The sequence below is a fragment of the Gossypium hirsutum genome, chromosome A09, assembly GCF_007990345.1.
Source record: "Gossypium hirsutum isolate 1008001.06 chromosome A09, Gossypium_hirsutum_v2.1, whole genome shotgun sequence".
NCBI classification, from domain to species: Eukaryota; Viridiplantae; Streptophyta; class Magnoliopsida; order Malvales; family Malvaceae; genus Gossypium; species Gossypium hirsutum.
In genome coordinates, this window is record NC_053432.1 from 8360122 (window position 1) to 8371371 (window position 11250).

Sequence of the window (11250 nt, forward strand, 5' to 3'; positions counted from 1 at the left end):
ATGTATCATAAATTTATTACAAAATTAACACAAAAATATGGCGTCACTATTTCATACAGCCACGTAGGTGTCTAAGTTTTATTTTGTTGATGGCCTGCAAAGTTGGAAACATCTAATTTACCACATTTCATGCATCTTGCTATTATTATTAGTAGTAGTGGTGCTTAAAGACGACAATCTCCCAGCAGCCTTAATGATTGAGACTCTTTAACTGCTCCCCTTCAACATCTCCAATAAACTAATGTTGCACAAATCTAATCAAAGAACGAATTTTTCTTTTTTTTTTTTAAAAAAAAATTGAATAACTTTCTATATATATATTTGTGTTGGTAGAATTGTAAGAACAAAAAAGCATTGATTTTGTTATTATAATGGACAATACTGCTTCTTCAATCCCCTCAAAAATGAAAGCTTGGGTATATTCTGAACATGGGAAACCTGTTGATGTTCTGAAACTGGACTCAAATTATGATGTGCCCCAACTGAAAGAAGATCAAGTTCTGATCAAAGTTGTAGCTGCAGCCCTTAATCCAGTTGATTTCAAGAGGATGCTTGGCATGTTCGTCCACTCTGATTCTCCCCTACCGGTAAACCCACCTTTCCTTCTCTATTTTCTTTATGTTGAGAGTTAATCACTTCCTTCGATAAAAGTTTTTAAAATATCGATGGATGAGAGTTGAAAGATTTCTCAACAGGTCGGGATTGTCTTTAGTCAGGGATTTTGTCACTAGATTTTGAGGAGAGCTCAAGGTCTTTTCAACAAGGTCTTTTCATTCTATTGAACTTGTTGCCTTGAACACTCTAGTTCTTTGTTAAGTCTAGAGACAAAATTTTGATCGAGACAATATTAATTGATTGATTGGTCCGTTAGCTCCCGGTAAACAATACTTCAAATATTTTTTCCCAAAAAATTAACCTCTCGTCAATACTTTAATATCATACTATTCACATACCTTTTTCAACTATTGTGCTATATGTCCAGCCTCGAAAGTTTGTATGGTATTTGTGAGGTTTTAGATAAAAAATTATCCCTAAAAGCTTGAGAAAAAGGATAGATAAATTATGAGTCGAATTTGGTTTTCAATATTTAAGGTTATGTTCAGATTGACTGTTTTTTTTAGATATATACACAAATGTAATTTGTATAGTATTTAATATTATAATATAATTATTAAAAAGTATGTTAAATGTTTAAATAAAAATATATAATTACTTAATGTTATATATACATTTATAAAAAAAAAACTATCAACCAACCTAAAGTGGCTTAGAATAGTAATTTATAAATATAATTAAACTTAGACAAAATTTGAATTTCATGCTCTGAATTAAATCAAGTTTGGACAAATACATGTATGATAGTAACATAAATAGATTTATCCTAAACCTGATTTGATTCATCGACACCTCTAAACTCGAGTGAGTATTAGATATGATTATTTTTCCATCTCAGGTATGCTCATTTTTCATAAACTTTGCATATATTTAAATTTTATACGCTATATCTACATTGAAATACAAGTTGTAAATAAGGATCAAATGTATTTTAACACATACTAAATTTTTCCATATATTTGAAAGTATATTTAGGGTTGTAATCAAGTTCGAACTCAATGCAAAATTTGTTCAAATATTATTATAGAAGTTTGAGCTTGATTTAAAGTAAAATTAAATTATTTAAACTCGACTTGATTCAACTTGTTTACATGATTTACATACTCACGCTCAACTTTAAGCTACTATTGGAAATCATTCCATGTATGTATGTATATATGTTTATATATATATAAATGACAAAATTTAGCTTTTAATGCTTAATTTGTTTTATCAATTTAGTCTTTAATATTTTGAAAAGAGTTAAATTTAACTATTAATCTTTAAAAAAAAGTTAAATTTATGTTTTCTAATAAAAATACTAACTAAAATATTAAAAGTTTTAAACATTACCGTCCGCATAATAATTCATTCTAATTTTTTGAATTTTTATTAACTATTTATAAAAAAAATTAATATTAATTTATTTATTTTTATAAATTTTAAATTACTTGTTAATGGTGATATATAACACAAATAATGTTGTATTAGTATGAAGTGGGTGTGTATCGCTCTATAAATTACATGCCAATTTCAGTGAGAAAATAATGTTTTAATTTATATTTCATCAAACAAAAAGAATTTCACATCTTTTAAAAAATTAATAAAATTTAATTAAAAAATAATAACTAAATTAATAGAAAATATAAATATTGAAGCGTAAATTTTTCATAAAAAATATTAAAGATAAACATTGAAATTATAATTGCTAATTTGTGTTACTTATACTGGCAGAGTGTGCCTGGATATGATGTTGCTGGTGTGGTACTAAAAGTGGGTAGCCAAGTAAGAACATTGAAAGAAGGGGATGAAGTGTATGGGAACATTAATGAGAAAGGCTTGGATCGTCCAAAAAGGAGTGGCACTTTGGCTGAATATACTGTTGCCGAAGAGAATCTATTGGCTCTCAAACCAAAAAATCTGGGTTTCATTGAAGCTGCTGCCATTCCCTTAGCCATTGGAACTGCCTATGAAGGCCTTCAAAAAACTGCCTTGTCTCCTGGTAAATCCATCCTAGTTTTAGGCGGTGCTGGTGGGGTTGGCACCATGGTTATTCAGGTACGCTATATCTATGTCACAAGCTATTCTTTTTGGTAGTCTATATGTTTGATTAAATGCCTCTTTGGTGGCAAAAGCTACTATTTCTTATTCTTTTGGTAGTCTTCATGTTTGATGAAATGCTTATTTGGTATTTCTTATTCTTTTTGGTATACATATGGTATAGTTTGAAGAAGCCCCATTTGATATTGGTGAGGTTTTGAATAAAAATGTTATACATAAAAATTATGTTTAGGGTCAAAAATTTTAGATTGGATGTAATATTTGAGACTCAAGCTTAATTTATTTTTCGATTTTATAATATGTTTTTATATATTATGTAATTTATATTATATAAAAAATGATATTAAAATCATTTTAAAGTTTTTTATTTAAAAATTAATAAAAATATATAATTATTAAATATTAAATTAAAACAACATATATTTTAAAAAATATGGATGTACCTAAACATGTTTGGATTAATCATTTACAAATTTGAAAAGTCGTGAACAAATTTTAAGACTCATATCTCATAGCAAACTGACTTTAGGCAATACATGGAATTGGTTTGAGGGTTAGTTTGGTCATGTTTTTGAAAAGTGCTGTGAAAAAAATACTCTTGAGAAGTGCTTTTTAAAAGTTTAGTTTAAAATTTGAGTATTTAATATTGCTGCTAAAAAGTACGTTTGAGAAATAAAATATCTATTTTAAACATGATATTATAAAGTAACAAATATGTATTTAAATAATGTTCAAATTAATTAATATTATGATATTTTAGCAAGAATATAAAAAATAATTTATTATAATTTATTGTTAATATTTTAATATATAATATTAATTTTAAATATTTTTAAGTAATTAATATTAATTATTTATTAAATTTAATTAGACACGGTATTCTAACTATTTTGGGAGAAGACAAAAGTAAGGTTAAAAATGTAAATATCAATCAAAAGCACATTTGGTTGAAAAAAAGTTAAAAATTTTAATTTTTTCATATGTCAAAAAGCACTTATTTTAAGTTAAAAATTTTTCTCAAATGATGTCTGTTTGGTAATAATTTTTAAGGGAAAAGTGATTTTTATGGTAAAAGCTCATCTGATAAGCTAAACAGAATAGGCCTTGAACCCAGCCCTACTCCTGAATACATACTTGGGGCCTTAATCCGGATATTGATCAGACATAAGTATTGAACATCAATATTTAAAAATAAAGGTAAATAACAGTAATAGTCACTTAAGTTTCATTTCAGTTACTCAACTTTTGAAAAATAGCAAAACAATCACTAACATTATAAAAGAGTGACAAAATAGTCACTGATTAACAGTTTTCGTTAGAGTTTTAACGGGACTGCTGATGTGGCAAGTTAATTGCTGATGTGGCCAGTTAACTTGTCACCTTAGAATGTCCACAGTGGAGGCCCACCCAATTTAAGAAGAAATTAAAAAAAAATCCTTAATAACAGAGAAGAAGAATAAGAAGAACTGTAAAAAAAAAAAAGTTTTCTTTTGCTTAATTTGGCTTTGCTCTTCTTCTTCTTGGCTCTCTTCCTTCGTAAACTTTAAATGAAGTGATTAGTACATAAGAAAATACTAAATAATCAAAAGATGCGATTCTTGATAATTCTGATTGAAGACATAACATTTCATTTATGGAACATATTCTTTTACTTATAAAAGAATGTTTTCAAAATGTTCCAACAAAAATTATAGGTTTCTGCTTTTCTAAATTCTCTGCTATACTACATCTGTTCCTGCCAATCTGCCATTAGCAATTTTCTTGAAATGAAAATACAGAGAAATCTGGTAACTCTTAAAATAACTTTGGCATTTTTAGTGCACCCAATTTAGTTTATCAGCAGTAGAGATTTATTCAGTAAATGGTTGCAGAACCAATTTAAAACACAGCATACAGCAGAACTTCTTCGGTGAACACATTTCTGGCAAACTATGTTCTATGGCTCTTTTCAATCTTCATTAACTTTTTTGACTTGGTGCGAAATGGGAATGAGCCAGGATTCGAGGGCACAATGTCATCATGGGAACCTCTGGGTTCAGATTTTGTATTTGTTTTCAGCTGGGGTTAGTGAATAATGAGTTAAGAGTTAGAGAGTCGATGCCATTTTCATCAAGCCATGGCCTACTTATGAATGCTCTTAAATTAACTAACAAGGACAGCTGACAGAAAAAAAATTCGGAGAAAGATCCTCCAATTTGCTCTAGCAAAGTATTACTATCTATTTAATTTAAACAAACAGGAGTTAATTATATTTGCCTATTTAAACAGGAAATCAAACTGAATAATGAGAAATGAAGAGACAAGACAAAATGTGAGACTTAATTATTTTAGAACAGAAAATGAAATGGTTCTTGATTCTTCTTTGTAAAACTGATTCGCAAAACTCCCTTAGAGCGTTTACAGACTTCTTCTCTGTTATTAATGGTTTTTTTAGGATTTTTTTTTTAATTTCTTCTTAAATTGGATGGGTTTCCACTGCATACAATATGGCAAGTTAACTAGCCACATCAACAGTTAACTTGCCACATCAGCGGTCCCGTTAAGAATCTAATGGAAACTGTTAATCAGGGACTGTATTGACACTTTTTTATAATGTTAGTGATTATTTTGTTATTTTTCAAAAGTTGAGTGACTGAGATGAAAATTAGATTACTGTTTTGTTAGCCAACCTAAAGTTGAGTGACTATTGGTCTAATTTACCATAAAAATATAATTACAGAGAGGTTTGATTTAGTTAACAACTCTTGTTTCACTTACTTTTGGAGTTCGAATGGAGCCTGAATTTCCTTGTATCTCACTCTCTTTTTCCTTTTAACTCCATGGATCAGCTAGCTAAGCATGTCTTTGGAGCATCTAAAGTTGCAGCTACCTCAAGCTCAGCCAAACTGGAATTGCTAAAGAGCTTGGGTGCTGATTTAGCCATTGATTACACCAAAGACAACTTTGAAGATTTGCCAGAGAAATTTGATGTAATATATGATGCAATTGGTATGATTCTAAATCATTGTTGCCTCTCATCTATCTTGAAATACTTTTCGATAAAAAAATAAACATAAAAATAAAAATAAAAACTATCTTGAAATAGTAACACTATATAGCACATGAAGAGGGAAAAAAAACAAAAAACAAAAAGAACCCTTCAAATTTGAGCACAGGGGCATTTGGCTCAATGGTTAGTGAGTTCTAGTTGAATATGGTCCAAGGATGAAAACCATAATTTGACCTGTTGTATTTATGCAAAAAATAAAACAGGGCAATCTGAAAGGGCAGTGAAGGCTATCAAAGAAGGTGGAAAGGTTGTAACAATAGAACCAGTTGGTGAGCTGGCTGAACCAGCATTCAGGTTCATCCTCACATCTAGTGGGGCTATGTTAGAGACATTGAACGCTTTCCTTGAGAATGGGAAAGTAAAGCCCGTCATTGATCCAAGAGGCACATTTGCTTTCTCTCAAACTCCACAAGCCTTTTCTTATCTTGAAACTGGAAGAGTTACTGGTAAACTTGTCATACATCCAATTCCATGAGTTGGATTAATGTTAATGTTACTCGGACTCGAGTACTTCTGTACGCTGTGTATGCACTTTATTCTAAGCTTTTTCAAGTATGTAGAAGGTCTTCGGAGGGTCACACCCCTCACCCATGTCTAGATATGCCTTGGATATAGGTGATAAGCATGGATATTTCGAGAAAAATAAAGAGTCCGAGCAATATAGGTTAATGTACTTTAGTCCTTCTGTAATAAATTAGTCTCTCTGGAAATGGATTAATAATGATATATATGAAAAGTGAAGATTCTGGAATCTCAAATATTTGGAGTCCTTTGTTGGTGACTGTGGTTGTAAAATACATATATATATATCCAATGCACATAAGTCTACTTATTCCTGTTAAGAATCCAGCCAACCAAACATCCATTTCTAACAATATTTTGTTTCCTTGAACTAATTAGCAACTAGAAAGCTAATGAAATAACAATTACTTTCTTCTTATTGCTACTCCCGGCTATAACCATAAGGTGACAAAGTCTCTTTTTAATGTATATGTAGTTTCCCTGGATATGCAGGTGCATGTATCAAAGTTTACATGGAATCTAAGCACCAACAGTAGTAATCAGACCTCGAGATAGTCAGCATTGCTTCCGGGGACATTCTCTCGAGCTCGCTTTGCCTCGATGGTGCAAAGTTGTTCCGATTTCGAGGGTCAGAAGCCTGTGGATAGTCTTCTCTCTGGTGAACTTGGTTCCTCATCCTCAGGTAAAGCCTCATTGTTGCAACACAGTCTTCATAAGGGTCTTGAACGCCAGCTTGTATATCATATCTGATATATATACATATATACACAAGGGTCAACAATCAGTGATATGATCATAGGGATTGAGGGACAATATATATACACTTACCCCAAATATGTTTGAGTCAAGTACTTGAGTGAGTTGCTAAGTTTGTTTGTTTTCATTAAAGGTGGATATGCTGCAGTATCCCTATAGGCAAATAAAATCATATCCCTATAGGCAAATAAAATCACATCATATAATTTTGGTATATTGTAATGAATGTGATGGTAAACTTTACCTTATCATAAATGATGGATATTCTAAATGCAGGGATTGAAGAAGAGGATGAAGATGATGACCCACAAGAATCCTAGCTTTTCCAGCTTTAGGTGATCGAATTTTCCACATTGCTTCTCCATTGCAAAGAAACTCTTCTATCCTTCTTTGCACCTGTTTCAATGGCATTCCATCTCTCAAATGTTCGCCTCCAATGCCACTGTTTTCATACCTGAAAAAAACATGTAGTTCAATTATGTGAATTATTGTTTTATATTTCCTTCCATTAGACATTAGAGCTGAATAAAATCGAGAAAATAAAAAATCAGTTAAATTATAATGTTCAATTTGATTTCTACTAAATTTCATTCAATTTCGTATTATTGAGTTAAAAAAATACTTCAAACTTTACTATTTTTAAAAAGATAAGTCCCGTACCCTTTATCTGTTTTACGATTTTAGTTTATTACCGTTTGGGTCAAAGTGATATTGATATATTCAGCTAAAACTCTGGAGATAAAAATCAAGCTCTCATACCTACAACATAATTCTCTAGCCACTAGGTTAAGAGTTTGTTGGCTGACCGAATTTTTTTTATTTAATCTTTAATTGTTTATAATAAAAATAAATATTTTAATTTTAAATTAATAAAAAAAACTAAAATATATTATATAAAAAAATCACCCGTAAATAGTAATTGACATAATTTTATAAGATTACTAATTGTGTGGTTGGTACCTATAGTTTGGAACTGGAATAGGTGGTTTCACATAAACATGGAAGATGATATTCTCGTATTCGTCAACCATGCAAACCCTAGCACAAACATCCATTGACCCATTGTTCCCACCACCATCCACCATTTGGCAAGCCAGTGCAACCACATGGTACGAAAACCCATTGTCCACACCAGTAGTAGACTTATTCGCCGGTCGAGACATTGTTCCCTGTAATAAGACGTCCACCAAAACTGCATTTTAATTAAGCTCAATTTTAGCATTGTAGTTTGAAATAATTTTTTTTCAAAGCTAAATTAGATGAATACATAATTTACTCCGGAGAAGCGGCATCGGTGTTGGTGAAGCCTAAGAGCGTGAGGGCTTTCGAGAACAGATAAGCAGAATTCGCATCCTAGGATTTTGAATAATTTCTTGCATTCTTGTTTCGGCAAAGGACCTACAATTTATCAACTTATAAGTTTTAATCATATCGGCTCGAATTTACATATTCTTGCGTTGAAATTAAGGTTCATACCAATGCCAAGTTCATTTTCTGATTCTTATTATTTTTGTTTAAACCTCTCAAAATTTAGGTGAGACTATATGCGAGTAGTTTGAATTTCTAATAGGTTTAATTTGAAATACAAATATCAATTTTATCTAAACTCATTCATATTTGTTAATGATTAATCCAAATTAATTTAAATCTATCAATTTTTTTAAAAAAAATTTATATTTATTATTTATTATTTTTATATACTTTCATTTTATTAAATTTTTAAGGTTAAATTTTACTATTAGTCCTTGTATTTCAATTTATTATTTTTAGTTCTTGTACTTTTTGAATTTTAAAACTTCAGTTCTCACTAAACGATAATTGTTAAGTTCATTAAGTTGAGTTTTGTAATTTCAAATATCTGATGCGGCAAACATATTATCATATATATATAATACTATATCAGCTTATTATTTCCACACACTACTCACTAAAAATTCGGTTAATGAATTAATGATCCTATCATGTCTCAAGACTAAAATTCTAAATTTTGAAAAAGTATAGAGCCATAGAATAATTTAATTGGAGAATATTGATTAACGCTACTACTGTATGCATAGTACTTGACTAGTAATTGAATCTAACTAAACAAATTTAACTGTTATTGTTTGGGTCAAGACTAAAATTTTAAAAGTAAAGAGACTAAAATTGATCAATTTAAAGTAAAAGGACAAAATTCACAACTTTCACAAAAAGTACAAAGACTAATAGTAGAGTTTAACCGATTGTTAAAATCGAGAACAGATTGAACTAGGTCAAGCTTGAGTGTTAAATAATGGAGCTTAAGTATAGCTCATATTTTAATTCAAGTCTAATATTTTTATCCAAACTTTTTCGAATATTGAAGTGAACAGATTTCACGGATCAAGGACCCCAAAAAAATTAAAACAAAATAGACTAACCAGTGTTGAAGATATACCTATAAGATGTTCCCTTAGAGAATCAAAGGACCTGCAGTGTTTATTACAAAGTGCACAGGTAGGTTCATGAAGTGAATGATATGAAGTTCTCATGTGATCAACCAAATGCTCCATTTTGTTGAACTCTCTGAAACATGCTGCGCATTTCTTCCTTCACTTCCAAACACTCCATATGTTAATATTTTTTATTAAAATAAGGGCTAAACTACAAATCAAAGGATAGGGACTTGTTTGAGTAAAGTAAAAGTATATGGGTTTGTTTAACTAAAGTAAACTACCTCAAAGACAATAATTTTAGCCTAATTTGTTGTCTTTCTTTTTTTTAAAAAAGAAAATTAAACACCCATGTTAGAATATGTATCGGATCTAAATGTTAGACACATATATATTTAATATAGGATAAAACAAAATTTAGTCTCTGAATTTGACAATTTAAAAAAAATTGCCCTTGAATTTTGTTTTGGTCACATTAGTTCTAGAACTTGACAAAATTTCTCAATTTTGCTCAATGTGATAATGCAATTCTCCCAGAGTGCCGCGTAATCACATGGACTAAAATTAAGAAAAGTTATCAAATTCAAAGACTAATGTGGACAAAAAACATTCAAGGATCAAATTGATAAAATTTATCAAATTCAAGAATTAAATGTTAGTTTATCCCATTAGAAAAATAAAGAGTCTGAAATAACATAAATGTGCATAGGATGGTGTGTGTGTGAAGGAGTAAGATGGAAATAATACCGACTGCTTTCTGCAAACTCCATCTTTGTTAATTGATGATAGTTGAAAAATGTAAGGAGGAGTTGAGGAAGAAGATGGGTATGGCAGGCCACTTATGTCAGTTGGATTTTGGAGCTTTATAGTGTGGGATACGAATATATATTATATTTTATTAATTAATAATGATAACCAAATAACTTAAAATGAAAATAGTTCAATAATTAATCCCAATGTTAATATACAATTTAATTAAATATAATTTTAAAATACTTAATTTTATTTGAAGTTAATATAATAATGATTTAATACAATTTTAAAGTAATTAAAATTTTAGTATTTTGTATTTATAAATTGAGGAAAATGAATAAAATCTATAAATATATATATAGATAAATAATGGTCCTTTTATTTAGAATTTACTTGAGAGAGATAATTGTATTTTATACCAAATAAGTGTATTTTTTCCTATAATATAAACATTAAAAGTGTAATTTTAATACCATATAAGTATTAAATATAAGAAATATTTATTAAAAATATGTATTTTACAAATTACAAAATTGGGTTTTCCTTTACTAAATAGTACAAATTCTAATACAAATTCAATGTGTTAAATGTTTACACTAAATTTTTTTATTATATAAAAATTGAATATTATTGAAGAATTTTTAGTTGAATGATGTATTTCGGATAAGATAGACTGTTGATTTTCAATTCAATCAATTAAATTAATTACAATATTACCCTTATTTGAGTACGCGTTAAACTTTGAACAATTTAAAAAGAATAAAGAAGCAGTGGCGAATCTAGAGGGGAGCTGGCATGGGCCCCGGCCCCCTTAAAATATAAAATTGTTATTTAAGTCCTTAAATTTTTTAAAAATTTTAAATTAATAAAGATAAAATTATACTTTGACCCCCTAAAATTATAAAAATTCGATTTAATCCTTAAAAATTATAAAGATATAGACTATAAAAAATTAAAATTTTTATTCGACCCCCATAAAATATTGTTTTGGCTTCGCCCTTGTAAAGAAGAGGTTTTTCTTAGGGCATTTTGCAAAAAGAAAAAAAGGTTGGTGCAACGTAATGAAAAGCAAGGTATTTGGGTCAAAATATTGATATTTTCATT

The 11250-nt window shown here is 29.4% G+C and overlaps 2 protein-coding genes across 2 annotated transcripts; one reads left to right on the forward strand and one right to left on the reverse strand.

The window, feature by feature from the left end:
- The first annotated feature begins 265 nt into the window (after positions 1-265).
- Positions 266-7541, forward strand: LOC107888641 (2-methylene-furan-3-one reductase). Its single transcript, XM_016812809.2, has 5 exons — positions 266-587; positions 2329-2652; positions 5484-5643; positions 5908-6908; positions 7259-7541. The coding sequence occupies exons 1-4, from the start codon at positions 372-374 to the stop codon at positions 6177-6179; spliced, it is 972 nt and encodes a 323-aa protein (XP_016668298.1). The 5' UTR covers positions 266-371; the 3' UTR covers positions 6180-6908; positions 7259-7541.
- On the reverse strand, positions 6735-10213 carry LOC107888642 (RNA exonuclease 4). The gene is made up of 7 exons (XM_016812810.2): positions 10141-10213; positions 9399-9550; positions 8250-8380; positions 7943-8151; positions 7227-7436; positions 7055-7135; positions 6735-6972 (listed from the first exon to the last, which is right to left on the reverse strand). Exons 1-7 carry the CDS (start codon positions 10161-10163, stop codon positions 6735-6737), a joined length of 1044 nt encoding a protein of 347 aa, XP_016668299.1. The 5' UTR covers positions 10164-10213.
- Between the last annotated feature and the right edge of the window lie 1037 nt (positions 10214-11250).

What these genes read in the sequence shown, in the direction of transcription:
- LOC107888641 (XM_016812809.2), top strand. Translation starts at nt 372, where the DNA reads ATGGACAATACTGCTTCTTCAATCCCCTCAAAAATGAAAGCTTGGGTA. An exon ending in TTGGCACCATGGTTATTCAG is followed by an intron (nt 2,653 to 5,483) that starts GTACGCTATATC and finishes TCCATGGATCAG; the next exon opens with CTAGCTAAGCATGTCTTTGG. An exon ending in TGTAATATATGATGCAATTG is followed by an intron (nt 5,644 to 5,907) that starts GTATGATTCTAA and finishes AAAATAAAACAG; the next exon opens with GGCAATCTGAAAGGGCAGTG.
- LOC107888642 (XM_016812810.2), bottom strand. Translation starts at nt 10,163, where the DNA reads ATGGAGTTTGCAGAAAGCAGTCG. An exon ending in TCTAAGGGAACATCTTATAG is followed by an intron (nt 8,381 to 9,398) that starts GTATATCTTCAA and finishes GATAAATTGTAG; the next exon opens with GTCCTTTGCCGAAACAAGAA. An exon ending in GCTTCTCCGGAGTAAATTAT is followed by an intron (nt 8,152 to 8,249) that starts GTATTCATCTAA and finishes GTCTTATTACAG; the next exon opens with GGAACAATGTCTCGACCGGC.